Source organism: Elephas maximus, chromosome 3 (genome assembly GCF_024166365.1).
Source record: "Elephas maximus indicus isolate mEleMax1 chromosome 3, mEleMax1 primary haplotype, whole genome shotgun sequence".
NCBI lineage: Eukaryota > Metazoa > Chordata > Mammalia > Proboscidea > Elephantidae > Elephas > Elephas maximus.
This window is the reverse complement of record NC_064821.1, coordinates 49,875,758-49,890,572: the sequence shown is the minus strand read 5'-3', so window position 1 is coordinate 49,890,572 and position 14,815 is coordinate 49,875,758. Positions and strand designations below refer to the sequence as shown.

General features: G+C 41.7%; 1 protein-coding gene across 2 annotated transcripts in view; it reads right to left on the bottom strand.

The window, feature by feature from the left end:
• UBE4B (ubiquitination factor E4B) overlaps positions 1–14,815 on the bottom strand; it is a 159,388-nt gene that overhangs the window by 96,350 nt on the left and 48,223 nt on the right. For both annotated transcript variants that reach the window (XM_049877871.1, XM_049877870.1), the window contains exon 2: positions 3,597–3,783. In XM_049877871.1, coding sequence (XP_049733828.1) covers positions 3,597–3,783 — 187 coding nt within the window. The remainder of the gene's footprint in view (positions 1–3,596; positions 3,784–14,815) is intronic.

Sequence of the window (14,815 nt, the reverse complement as noted above, 5' to 3'; positions counted from 1 at the left end):
AGGTGAGATGAAAAGGCAGAGAGGGACAGGAGCTGGCTGAATGGACACAGGAAATACAGGGTAGAGAGAAGGAGTGTGCTGTCACATTGTCGGGACAGCAATTAGGGTCAAATAACAATGTGTGTATAAGTTTTTGTAGGAGAAACTAACTTGAATTATAAACTTTCACTTAAGGGTTAACAAACTATAACCTATGGGCTAAAGTTTTATTGGGTCACAGACATGCTCATTCATTTATCTATTGTCTATGGCTTTTTCACGCTACAATGACAGAGATGAATAGTTGTGACAGAGACCATACGGCCTGCAAAGCCTAAAATATTTACTATCTGGTCCTTTACTTGTCAATCATAGATCTAGAGTATGAGATAAAGAGAAAAGATAACGTTTTAGAATGATGCAACTAAAAATAATGAATTGTCAGTTACTGTGATGAGGTCCTGGGAGAAGAGATGTGAGATGCCTGAGACATCCAAATGGAGGTGTCAAGTACAACACTGGATGTATGAGTCTGAGGTTCAGGAACAGGGCTGAGCTGGAAACATAAATTTAGGAATCATTAGATTAGAGATAGTAACTAAAGCCAAGAAACCAGATAAGATCAGTAAGAGAATACACATAGATGGAGAGAACAATAGATTAAATATTGAGCACTGGTACTCTAACATCCAGAAGTCAAGGAAACGAAAACGAACAATACAGAGAACTAAAAGGAAAAGGGAGAGGATGAAAACCAGGAGACTGTGGTGTTCTGGAGGCCAAAAGAAGGAGGTGCATTAAGGAGGAGAGGGTGAAAGTCATGTCAAAGGAGCCTGAGAGGTCAGATTAGACGGTGACCACAGGAAGCCTCGCCCAAAGCTAAACTGGGTTGATTCAACAGAAGGTAAGAGCATAAAAAGATGGAAAGCACAGGCAACTCATTCTGTTGTAAACTTCTGTTGTGCAAAGCTGTAGGGTGGAGCTGGCAGAGGAAATGAGATCAAGAGAGCTCCCTTTTTCCTTTCTCTCACGATGGGAGAAGTAACAGCATGTGCATACACTGTAAAATATCCAGTTAAGATGGAAAAACTGACAAAGGAAGAGAACGGGATTGGTGGAGCCATGTCTCTAAGTAGGGGAGAAAAGATGGAACCTAAGGGATGGCCACAGAGGGGGCAGAAACAATTCACACATGACAAGAACAGAGTACACACTCGAGTAGGTAGATGGATGTGATGACGGGAGCTTACAGAGGTTCCCTTCTGTGTGCATCTGTTTTCTCGATGAAATAGGAAGCCAGGCCATGAGCTGAGAGTGTGCATGAGAAAAAAGGCATTGTAGATTTGAGCAGAAGAGAAGGTATTGATACAGGTGTCTAGCAGATTGAGAGAGTGAACAGGGAAGTATGGTATCACTGTCTGTCAGTATTAAGGATCCACGTGAGTTTGTGACCATGAATTTGAAATGACAGTGGAAGCATGTTTCTGAGTTTTGCTCTACCCTTGTTCAACAGCTCAGGTGCAGGCAAGAAAGTAGGTGGGGAACAGAATTTAACCAGAATCATGGTTTAACCAAGAGAGTAAGGTGACACAGGGGCGAGAGAGGGCTGAGGGGAGTAACAAGAGTGCCTGACTATAGAATTTAAGCAGAGTAACGCTATGAGTTGGAATCAACTCTATGGCAGCGGATTTGGTTTTTGGTTTATTAAGGAGAGAAGTGAGGACATGCGGCTGGGGATGTAATGAGGAAAGTGAAAAGGTGATGGAATCAATGGATTATAGCTCCTGGGGGGAAGAGGGGACTGAAGGATTACTGGATTTGAGCACTGGTGGGCGTGAGATAGAAAGTCCAGGGTGGTGGCTAGAAAGTAATTGAGATTGAAAGGTCTAAGGCATGACCATAGCAGTGCGTAACGGTAGTCAGGCAGAGTACAAAGTCACTGAAGGAGAGGACGTCAAGAAACTGAGAGATCAGAGTCCTGGAAGGCTCATCTATGTTGATATTGAAATCAGGAAGAATTAGGGGTAGAAATGGCACTGGAGAGAGAGGCAGGGAATAAAACAAGGCAAGGTGAGGGGTTCACAGGATAGCTGCAACAAGGACAGCAAGTGGGGAGTATAGTTGGTGACTTGAGATTCAGAGCCAGGGGTCTTTAGGGAGGAGGAAGAATGGCCTAGAAGAGGAAATGAGTAGCAAAAGAGGATACCAACCCAACCCCCAGGCATAGCATTACAAGAGGGCTATGGGGAAAAGCAAAGACTCACAGAGAGCACTGAGGGGAAGGAACGTTCAGAGGAGGATTTTGCTGGTGACTGACCATGAGGATTTCAGAATTTGAGGAGGGGTGGAGGTGGGGTCAGGAAATTATACGTAATAAGTCATGTAGAGATTAGGGGCTGGGGGATAGGAGATGATGACCTGGGAGACACTTGGTAACTGATGTAAGCAGGGATAAAGGGTATGATGAGATTGTCCCTGATGGTTCCAAGAGATAATGGTACTGAGGCTATGAGTGTTGAAGATCTTGCCAGGAGCATGCAGTCCTGGGTCTCCTGTTTGACCTTTGCTGATGCATCTCCCTGGATAGATTCCAGCATTCTAGGTGTGGCCTGATCACAGCAGACAAACATCACTATTGTTTCCAAGGAAGAGATAAAAACAGTCACAGCGGAAATTCTGAATCCTTCATCCCCATCAGAAGACTATCACACGTTCTCAAAGATGTACAAAGGAGACACTTCACGCACAGGCACTGGTTATCACTAAGTGATGTTTTGGCCTGTCTCTCTTATCTCACTCTTATAATTAATAATATTATGTATAAGTGTTTGTATTAATGTGGGGAGGAGTCTACATTGGTGCCTAATAAAGGAGTTACAGTAACAGAAACTCTGTACATACTCTGAATTGACAAATAATCCTAGATCAAGATAAATTATCTGGAAGACTTACTAAGACAGAGTATACTAAATAACTGCAGAATTAACACTCATGTGTCAAATTATTAAATGATATGATAAGCAATCCAGGTCTTCTAGCACCTGCTTTTTCATAACTAGAGTCTTAAGTAATTATTATGTCTAATAGAAAAATTCACTTACAAAAAGGAGAACTATTCCAAAAATACAGCATAAGTCAGTATCATAATTTCCCAGCAAAGATACACATGGATATCAGCCATGAGATCATTTATTATAAAGAAACAAATCTTCACCACAGTTAAATAGTGGTCAAAGAAACAGTTAGAAAATATCACATCAAGTGAATTTTATACTCTGAAAATTTAGAAAAAAAGTTCTGTGTCAATGTAGAATGAAAATACAGGAGTCCATAATTAAATACTTGCCATTTTGACCATTATTCTAACCTTTCATTTTCAGATTATTTTATTTTAAAAGAAAAACATCGACCAAACTAAAAAAAAAGAACAGAACCAAATTCAGTCTTAATCACTTTGCCATCAGAGATAATTTTTTTATGTTTGGGGTGGGAGGTGGAGGGAAAAGGATAAAAGTTATGGAGAGAGGAACAATTTTAACATATCATCATCAAAATGAATAGACGGTAACAAACCACAGTGCAATGATTTTAACTCCTAAATGAAGCTAAAGGCTTACCTGATGCACCTATTGGGGAGGTAGCTGGGGTCATGCTATGGACGTTGAGTCCGAGACTCTGGGAAGGGCCTGGGGCTGACGCTGCTATAGGAGGTCCTGGAGGGTTCTCCCTCTGAGGAGAGGTGAGCGGGGTGGTTGGCTGGGAAGTCTGTCCACCAGCAAGTCGTGCAAGGCGCCTCCGTCGAATCTACAACATGGAAGGAAAATCGGGCATTCTATAACTATACAGCAGAAACGTTATCCTGCCTAAGACTAATACCATTAAAGTTAACAATAACCAAACAGATCAAGGAAAGGCATTAGATAAATCAAGCGCTTTGTTGTTGTTGGGTGTCCTCCGGTCAATTTTGGCTCATAGCGACCCCATGTGACAGAAGAGACTGCCCCATAGGGTTTTCTAGGCTGTAATCTTGATGGGAACAGATCATCACGTCTTTCTCCCAAGGTACTGCTGGGTGGGTTTGAACTGCCAACCTTTTGGTTAGCAGCCAAGCACTAACCAGCTTCTTTTAATCAAGAGCTTAACAACTGAATATGCCTGGAGAAAACTATTCAGCTGAAAGGATAACTCAGTGGACCAGTATTCCATCAAGCTCCCACGTCACTTTCAAAACAAGCAGATTAATCCCTTCACCATTTTTGTTTATTCCACCTCCTTAATTGACATTGTGATTTGTAATTCACAATTAATTGTAATCGTAAGCACGTTGTTGTTGTTAGTTGTCGTCGAGTTCATTCTGACTCATGGTGACCCTATCTGTGCAGAGTAGAGCTGCTCCACAGGGCTTTCAAGGCTGTGACCTTTTGGAAGCAAACTGCCAGGTTTTACTACCAAGGTGCCTCCGGGTGGGTTTGAATCGCCAACCTTCAGTTAGTAGTCCAGCACTTAGCCATTTGTGCTACCTAGGGATTCCTACTTTTGGAGCTTTGGTGGCATAGTGGTTAAGAGATCAGCTACTAACCAAAAGGTACGCAGTTCAAATCCACTATCCTTGGAAACCCTATGGGGCAGTTCTACTCTGTCCTATAGGGTTGCTATGAGTTGGAACCAGCTCGACGGTTCCGAACAACAACAACAAGGGCTCCGACACTTTAGAGGCAGTAAAGCTTGTTTTTAATTTTAATAAACCTATATAACTTGGTAATTGTAAACAGGTGAGATTTTAAATATCCAATCTCATTGGCTAAAACAATCAGAGAAAGAAACAAAACTTACACTAAGACACAAATTTTACCATCACTCTCAGGAGCAAATGATAAAGTTTTTCTTAGCTAATTGCAATAAAAACATAATCTGCCACTTCTTCCTTATAAACTCCAGAGCCAAAAGTGGTTACAAACATGTACCCCAAAATCCCAATGATCACAGAAATGTTTTCCCTACATTTTCACAGTCATTCATTCAAACAGTCAATAAACTCTTACTGTCCTGCTCTGCCCCAGGCAGTGAAGATATATAACCCTGCTGAGGCTTCTGCCTTTAAGTAGGAGGCAAAGAAGTAAACCAAGCAGTCCAGTCACACTTTTTCCATTATGAATAAGAAAGATGAAAAAAAAAAAAAATGGTGACAAATGCTGACTAGGCTGACCTTATCTGAAGTATGAACCTTTCTCTCAGTTCAACACTGCAGAAAATCTGCTCCTTTAATCATTCTCAGACAAGAGCATCCTGATTCTTGACCCCAACACTCAGGAACCCCTTCCTGTGCCCCTGCTGCAAATACATCAGTCACTGAACTCACACAAAACTCTGACATTAGGTTATTCATCTGTCTCCTTAATGAGATTCAATTCCTTCAGGGCAGGGGTTTGGTGTTATTTTATTTATATAATAAACACTTTTGTAGTACTTAGCATGTTCCGGCACTGTTCTAAGTACTTTATATTTACTTATGTAATCCTCATAAAAACCCACTGAGGTAGGTATTAATATTATGCCCATTTTATAGATGAGCAAACTGAGGTAGAGAAAGGTGAGGTACCTTGTCAACTAGTAAGTGACAGAGCTGGAATTTAACCCCATGCAGTCTGGCACTAGTGTCTGTACTCTTGCTACTACACCAACAGTCTGGGGGTCTTTGGTGGGGGGGTTCCAAGGCCCTTTCGGTGGGCCTGTGAGGCCGAAACTATTTTCATAATAATACTAAGACCTATGCCCTTTTCAGGATCCCTGGTGGTGCAATGACTAAGAACTCGGCTGCTAACTCAGAGGTCAGCAGTTTGAATCCACCAGCCACTCCTTGGAAACCCCATGGCGCAGTTTCACTCTGTCCTATAGAGTCACTATGAGTTGGAATCGACTTGACGGCAACGAGTTTTTTTTTTAATGCCCTTTTCACTCTCATTATCTCCCAAGAGTCCAGCAGAGGTTTGCCCAGAGGCTATACAACCTGTGCAACAGATTCAATACAGAAGTAAACATGAGAATGCAGCTATCTGCAAGTGAATCAGACATTAAAAAGATTTAAGAAAGTGAAAACGATGCCACTCTTGTCACTAATTTTTTTTTGGTGGGGGGAGGAATGTAGTTATTTTTCATTAAAAATGTTATTGATGTTAACATGTTTATTATTATTATTTTTAAAGAATTAATAAATGTTTTTAAGTGTTCTCAGTTTTCATTCCTAAAACGGTTAAAAGCAGTAAATGGAATCCACTCTAAATGACAGTGCTTTGGGATCCTCATATTTTACAAAAGTGTAATGGAGTCCTGAGACCAACACCTCTGAGCACTGCTGCACTCCATCACGCTGCCTCTGTCTTACTCATCTTTCTCTACAGTCCAGCCCAGCACCTGGTCCCTAACAGGCACTCAACACTTGCTGACAAACTGAACTAAACTGAACAGAGAGGGGAGAAAGTGAAGGTTTCATCACAATGTCACTCAAGGAAGAATTGGTACGGGGCTGAAAAATCACTGGAAGAAATGAATGAAGTGTTTCTCTCACTAACACTTACCTGGGATAAAGAGTGAGAGAAGTGGACCAAGAAATTCCCAACCCCAACCTGTTCCCAAGGAACCCTGGTGGCACAACAGTTAAGCGCTCAGCTGCTAACCAAAATGTTGGCCATTTGAAACTACCCAGTAGCTCTGCAGGACAAAGACCTGGAAAGCTGCTTCCATAAAGATTATAGCCAAGAAAACACTATGGGGTAGGTCAAAATGCCCAATGAGCTGGAACTGACTTGACGGCATCTAATAACAGCCTGTTCCCAACCCAATTACTCAAGCCAGAGATGCAGGGTCTGTGTCAATTGATCCCTTCCTTCCCTTCATCTCCTCAAGCACAGCCAATTTATCACCCAATCCTGTTATTTGTACCTTCGAAGTGTATCCTGAGCTCACTCTCTCCTCTCAGCCCCTCTGCCACCACCCGTATCCAGGCCACCACTATCTCTTACCAGGACCAGCAATAGCTTCCTAATGGATTTCTCTCTCTGTATCCACTCTGGCCCATAAAGGCAGAGGGCACATATTTCTTTCTTTAAAGACTTTATAAGTTTTAGATTCCTGACTCACTTCTAACAGTGTTCATTGCCTTGAGATCTGAAGTCGTTCCTTCACAGGTGTTAATAAAAGGAACTCCAGGGGAGTGGGGGGAAGGGTCCATGGGGAGACGATGTCATAAAATTGCAATGAGAACAGCAAAGCCATTTAGAAAAAAATTATGAAATAAAGTTGGATGCTGAAACATTAAGACATTAAAATCTTACTCTACCTGCCTGTCTGAATATTGACAAACAGGTACCTGTATATTTCAAAATCAATCCTTGTAACTCTTTCTGTTCTGCATTTTGTAACCATGAAAGCATCTCTGCAAAGCTGGAAACATTCTAGACTCAGGGATAATGTTATCTTCTGTGAAATACAACTTTAGACTCAAAGGATCACATCCTAGTTGGCTGTCATGAAAAAATTTAAATTGAGGGCCTGAGCTCTTAACAATACATTAATTGACTGTTTTCTCTGTTAAGCAGAAGGAGTTCAAAATTTACTTCTATCTCTTCCCCCTCTGGCCAAAGGAAAAACAATACAGTAATTGTTTAATATTTCTGAACTCAACCTGTGTCTTATAAATGGTCAGATTTATGACTGATGGCATCTTATCACTGCCAGCCTGTGAGAACATAAAAAGTACTAGGATCAAAACTTGTAGAATGGGACCCGTGGCATGAAAGAAAACCCTGAAGTCAACAGAAGGACGAACTATTCCCCTAGGAACCAAACTACTGTGGGAAGGAGATGTGGGAGGGTGTTGTGGATTGAATTGTGTCCCCCCAAAACGTGTGTCAACTTGGCCATGATTCCCAGGATTGTGCGATTGTCTACCATTTTATCATCTGATGTGATTTTCCTATGTGTTGTAAATCTTACCTCTATGTTAAAGAGGCAAGATTAGAGGCAGTTATGTGAATGAGACAGACTCAATCTACAAGACTAGGTTGTGTTTTAGGCCGATCTCTTTTGAGATATAAAGGAAAAAGTGAGTAGAGACATGGGGACCTCATACCACCAAGAAAGCAGCGCTGGGAGCAGGGCGTATCCTTTGGACCTGAAGTTCCCACGCTGAGAAGCTCCTACCTAGACCAGGGCAAGACCGATGACAAGGACCTTTCCCCAGAACCAACAGAGAGAGAAAGCCTTCCGCTGGAGCTGGCACCTTGAATTCGGACTTTCTATCCTCCTAGGCTGTGAGAGAAAACGCTTCTCTTTTTTAAAGCCACCCACTTGTGGTATTTCTATTATAGCAGCACTAGGTGATTAATACAGATGGGGCCAATGAAATTTGTTTAGCAACATTTCCGAAGCAGAATTAAAAGTAGCCAGTGTGACCAATGCTAGGCTGTGGGTCCTTTGGCAAGACACATGTTCTCTCTGCTCAATCATTTTCTCATCTGTAAAAATTAGGAAACGGTAATGGTGATTCTTTCTTATTCTAACAATCTTTGACTGAAATCTTTTTTGAATGTACAGTTGCAAGTTATAGCAAATAAAAATACACTCAGTTTGAAGAGAAAAAAAAAGCAGCTAGAATAATGGTTTAGTTCTTTTATGGGTGCCTGTTCAAAGTGCCTGCATCACTGATCCTCTTGATGGCACAGAGGATGGTACTGAGTGAGGCTCGCTGGCCGTCTACAACCCCGAGAGTGAAGTAAGTTACAACAGTCAGACTCCGAATAGGGAGGAGTTGTAGGAATATCTTAACCAATTTATTTTGCTGATATTTTCCTTTTGGTTTATGCAAGTATCAGCAACACATGATTTTAAAAAAATCTATGTCTACTTGGAAAATACAACTCTAAGTGATAAGAAAGCATTTTATCATAGTTTCCCCTACAGTCCATTCTTCATGTAATCACCACAGTAATTTTTTAAAAACACAAATCACTCTCCCCTGCCTAAACCCTTCTATGGCTTCCTCCTGTACGTGGAATAAAAACAAGTCCTCACTGTGGTCTACAGAGCCACTGGCCACCTCTCCAGGCTCATCATGCTGCACCTTGGGTTGCAGCCACACTGGCCCTCTAACAGTTCCTAGAACACCTTAAGCTCTATTAAAACCTCAGGCTACTTGCAATTTCTTTAGCCAAGGAGCACATTCCCTAATTCTTGGTGTGGCTAGTTCTTTCTCTTCCTTCTGTTCTCAGTTGAACTGTCACCTCCTCCTGGAGGACTTTCCTGACCACTATATCTAGCACAGCCCTCCCATACATGCTCATTTTATATAATAGTCCCCTATTCACATCCTTCAAGCACTTGTCCTGGTCTGTAAATATCTGACCTATTTCTTACTGTCTTACTGTTTCCCCGGTGGAATGGATGCTCCATGAGAAAACCATGACTATCTTGTTCACTGCTGTATCCCCAGCACTGAGCACAATGTCAGGCATATAGCAGCTCTGTATATGTTGATTGATGGGAAAGATTAATAAAGGAACTGTGGAGAGGAAGAATATTGAAGCCACACATAGGGGTATTTAAAGGAATATTCAAAGCCCAGAGAGCATTTCAGACTCCTGGTATTGACCCCACTTCAGATATTCCACTCATTCATTCATTCAACAAACATTCACCAAGTGCCACAGTAAACTAAACAGTCAGAGTTCCTGCTCTCATGGGGCTCACATTCTACTGGAGGCTAAAAAGACAAAAGCCAAGTGAATAAAAATGATGCCAGGTAGTTATGAGTGCCATGGAGAAAAACTAAGTAGTGGAGGGACAGTAGGGCATGATGGGAAGAAGGCACCATGATTTTATACAAGGCGGAATGAAAAGCCTCTCTCTTCATAAGGAGGCATCTGGAAAAATCCTGAAAGATGGGAGGAAATAAGCCATGGGAGTATCCAGGGAGTGTAGTGGGCATGCGCAAAGGCAGTAAGACCAATGAGTCTGGAGCAAGGAGAGAAGTAGTCAATGGCAAGGTCAGAGGCAAGAAGGGGCCATAACACATGGGCCTTGAAGGCCATTGTTAAGAGCTTTGGCTTGGGGAAGCCACCAGGGGGTTCTGAACAGAAAAGTAACATCATCTGACACATTTTATATTATTATTCTGGTTGCTATGCGAACAAATTGTAGGGGAAGAGGGAATAGGCAGGAGACTATTTAAGAGGCTGTTGCAATAATCTGGGGGAGTGTGGATAATGGCCTGGACCAGGGTGGGTAGCAGTGAAGATCATGGCAAGAGGTCATTTTCAGATACATTTTGAAAGTAGAGCTCATTCGATTTGCTGATGGATTGGATGTAGAGTGGGATAGAAACAGAGGAGCTAAAGATGACACCAAGGTCTTTGGCCTAAGCAACCAAACATATCAAGTTTACTGAGATGTAGAAGACAGTAAGAAGAATGCGATACAGGGTGGAAATCAAAATTCTTTTAGATGTATGCTTATTGAACATGCAGGTAGATACGTCAAGTAGATATACAACCTGAGGTGCAGGTCAGGATGAAAATTTGAGAGCTGCCAGCCTCCAAATGGCATTTAAAACCATGAGATGGATGAGATCACCTAGGCAATGAGTGTAGACAGAAATTAAGAAGTCTGAGGATGGAGTCCTACAACACACCTTCAGCTGAAGTTGGGGAGATGAGGGAAACCCAATAAAGGAGACTAAGGGGTGTCAGGAGGCCTTTAGGTCCAGTTCTCCAGAAGGGCTGAAAGTGGCTTCCTAGAAACCAATCAGAGTCTTTTAAGAAAGTGTGATTGACTATGTCAATGCTGCTTAGAGGTTGAGTAACACGAAGATTAAGAGTTGACCACTGGATTCAACAGTGAGAAGTTAGTTGAGGGTCTTGACAAGAACTATTTTGATAGAAAGCGGTGGTGGTGGGGTGGGGGGGGGGGTTTGAAAGCTTGATTGGAATGGTTCCAAGGAAGAACAGAAAGAAGTGAAGACAGGAAGTGTAGACTTAGCTTCTGAGGATTTTCACTGTAAAAGATCAGATAAGTGGCAGGGGAAGTAGATGGACAAAGTGGGGTCAAAAGAAGTTTTTGTTTGTTTTTAAAGATGGGACAGAGTATAGCATGGTGGCATGCTGACAGAAAAATTTTGTGACACAGAGGACAGAAGGGATAAGTACTAGAGCAATGTTTGCATGTGGAGTGGTGGTCCTGTTGGGAACACAGGAAAAAAGGCAGAAAATGTGGGTGCAGACATTAAGAAGGTAGGTAGGGTAGCTTCTAGAAGTTTTCTTCTGATTGCCTTTATTTTCTCAGAAATTGGAAGCAAAGTCATCAGCTAGGAGGAGACTAAAAGAGAATTTGGGAATTTAAAGAGAGAAGAGAAGATACAGAGCAGTCATCTATAAGAGTGAGAGAATAAGGTAAAAAATAAAGTAGAATTGCTAGGCAGTACTAAGTAAAGTCATGACCATTTGAGATTAGAGGTTGTTATGAGTTGATCTGTGTCTCCCAAGAAGATATGTTCAATCTTAACTCTTGGTACGTATAAACATGACCTTATTTTGAAACAGCATCTTTGCAGATTAATTAGTTAACATGAGGTCACTCAGGAGTAGGGTGGGCCCTAAACCAATATGACCAGTGTTCTTATAAGAAGAGGAGAAGAGAGACAAAGATAGATGCAGAGGGAAGATGGTCACGTGAAGACAGAGAAAAAGACTGGAGTTACGCTGCCACAAGCCAAGGAACACCTGGGACTACCCAAAGCTAGAGGAGGCAAGGAAGGATTTCTCCCCCACAGGCTTTGCAGGGAGCATGGCCCTGATGACATTTTGATTTCAGACTTCTAGCCTCCGGAGCTGTGAGAAAATAAACTTCTGTTATTTTAAGCCACACAGTTTGTGGTACTTTGCTATATAAATAAATACACTGGTTATGAATTCAAAATGAAATCAATGCAACCAATCACCAGGGTTGTATATTTTTCCCCAGCCACAACCAGCTTCATAGGTCTAGCTGCAGAATAGGCAGAAAGCTGAAATAATAACTCCAGTTGGGGATTCCAAAGCAAGATGTTAGAGGGAGAGAGGGACAACAGAGTTGAGGGCATATGCAAAGAAGCGAGTATAATGATGGTCCATGGAGTCCACCCTGATGAAGACGAGAAGTGAGGACATGTACAGAGTAAGGACAGATGGACTACAGATCCTTGCATTTGGGGTTGCATTTAAGATAAGATAAGAACTGTGGTTTAGTATAGTGAAATAAACCCAGGATCAGTCAGAAACCTGGATGCTGGTGCCATCATAGATTAGTTGCATTTGTTGTGATGCTGAGTAACACACTCCTTAGAGTTACTATTCCCTCAGTTGGAAAATGGGAATAATAAACTTGGCCTTAGAGCTTATCCTATGAGGTCACCTTTAAGCAAAATAGCAGAGTGGCACACAAAATAAAGGATATTACCCGTAAGATCGGTGCTATACTTAAAAATCATCAGTATGAGACCAAAAGGTCAACAATTACTCAAAAGCAAAGGTGAGATGATAAGGAGGCAAGGAAACTAAAGTACTGGAAATGGAACAAACAGAACACAAACAGAATGTTGACACATTGTGATAAATGTAGCTAACGTCACTGAACAATTTGTGCCAAAATTATCAAATGAGAACCTAACTTGCTATGTAAACTTTCACCAAAAACTCAATAAAGCTATTATTCAAAAAAAAAAAAACTTGGCCTAAAATAACTTTTCCAGGTAGTTGTTATACCTAGATGGTAAAAAAAAAAAAGAACCCCCCCCCCCGCCCCGAAAAAACCAAACCCGTTGCTGTCTAGTCGATTCCAACTCATAGCGACCTTACAGGACAGAGTAGAACTGCCCCATAGAGTTTCCAAGGAGCACCTGGTGGATTTGAACTGCTGACCCTTTGGTTAGCAGCCATAGCACTTAACCACTATGCTGCCGGGGTTTCCAACTAGATGGTATGATGTATATAAAAGCACTTTAAGAATGGTGGGAGGAGTGACACTAGCAAAAATGGCGGAGTAAGGAAACCAAAAGTCCACCCTCCAAAAAAGGAGCAAAAATTGTCAGAATCAACTTTTGGAGGGGGGAGCTCTGGAAACTAACCAAAAGCTTACAGCAACCAGAGGAATGTGTAATAAAGAAAAACCAGCTGAATCTCAGTAAGAACAGAGAGCTGTGTGGTGTTTTAACTTATCCTGATCGCCTCTCTCACTCCCCAGATCAGCAGCGGCCCTGAAGATAACAGCCAGCATTCCCAAGGGAGTAGAACAGACCTCATCAAAGAACTGTGGTTGTTCTGACCTGTCTGTGGGCCCCTGGAGGACCCACTCAAAGGGCTTGACTTTATCTGATTTAACTCAGCACTCTCCCAGTATTGAGGCAGTTAGATGGAGGACCATTTGTCAAAACCATTTGCAGGCAAATATGTTAACTACTGCTGGTGAGGGCAACAGATAACAGCTGAAGCAAACAGTAGACTAACCAAAAAGTTTGAGAGTAAAGACTGGGGAAAGAGATGCTTTGCGGGATAGAGCTTTAAAAAGCTCCAGCATATTCCTGGGAATCTAGAAGGCCATGGACATGCCCAGGGCTGTGCACATGCTTAGGAAAGACTTGAGAAGGCCCCAAGCTCTTATCTCTGGATGACCATCAAGCTCTGTGCAAGCAGGAAGTGAAGGCTGGCTGCCTGAGTGTTGAAGGAGTGCTCCAACACACACACAGAGCACATCTGCAAGGACAGGGAGTTTTTTTTTTTTTTTTTTTGGTCCTAGGAGTTTAAGAAATCTCTCTCTAATCAAAAGCTGACCAATAAGCTAATAAAACGGAAACTTCAGTGGCCACACACAACAAAAAATATAAACTTTATAAAATTAGTTCAGAAACAACTGCAATAACAGCAATGCCTGGGGCAGGGAGGGAATCTGATTTCTAGAGTTGCCACATTACGATATTAAAAATGTAGAGTTTTCAATTAAAAAAACTGCAAGGCATGCAAAAGTAAAAAAGAAATTACAGGCAATACACAGGGAAAAAAGCAAATAATAGAAATTGTACCTAATTAAGCCCAAAGATTGTAAAGTAAGTGAAAAAGTCAGGTACAAAATTTTTTTCCACTTAGAGTGATTCCATATATATGAGACGTCCAGAATAGGAAAATCCATACAGATTAGTCATTGCCTGAGGCTGGGGGCAGGGGACAGGGGGACTGAGGTATAATAGCATAATAGGGACAAGGTTTCTTTTTTGGGTGATGAAAATGTTCCGGAATTAGTCATGATGGTTGCACAACACTGAATATACTAAAAGCCAATGAATTGTATACAATTTAAAATGGTTAAAATGGTGAATTTTATGTCAAATTTCTTTCAATTAGAAAAAAGAAGAACTGTGGGTGAAGATAAATTAAGTGTGTTTTTTTTATATTCCTACAGTATAATCTATAAAACCCAAACCCACTGCCGTCGAGTCGATCCCGACTCATAGCGACCCTATAGGACAGAGTAGAACTGCCCCACAGAGTTTCCAAGGAGCACGTGGAAGACTCAAACTGCCAACCTCTTGGTTAACAGCTGTAGCACTTAACCACTATGCCACCAGGGTTTCTATAGAGCAGTCCAATAGATGAACTAGTGCTATATTCAATAACATGGATGACTCTCTGGCAAAAGAAGCCAGAAAGAACAGTATACACTGCATGATTTCATCTATATAAGGTTCAAACAAAGGAAAAACTAAACTACAATGTTAGTCAGGATAGTGGTGATGCTTGGTGGGAAGGGGGAGAGG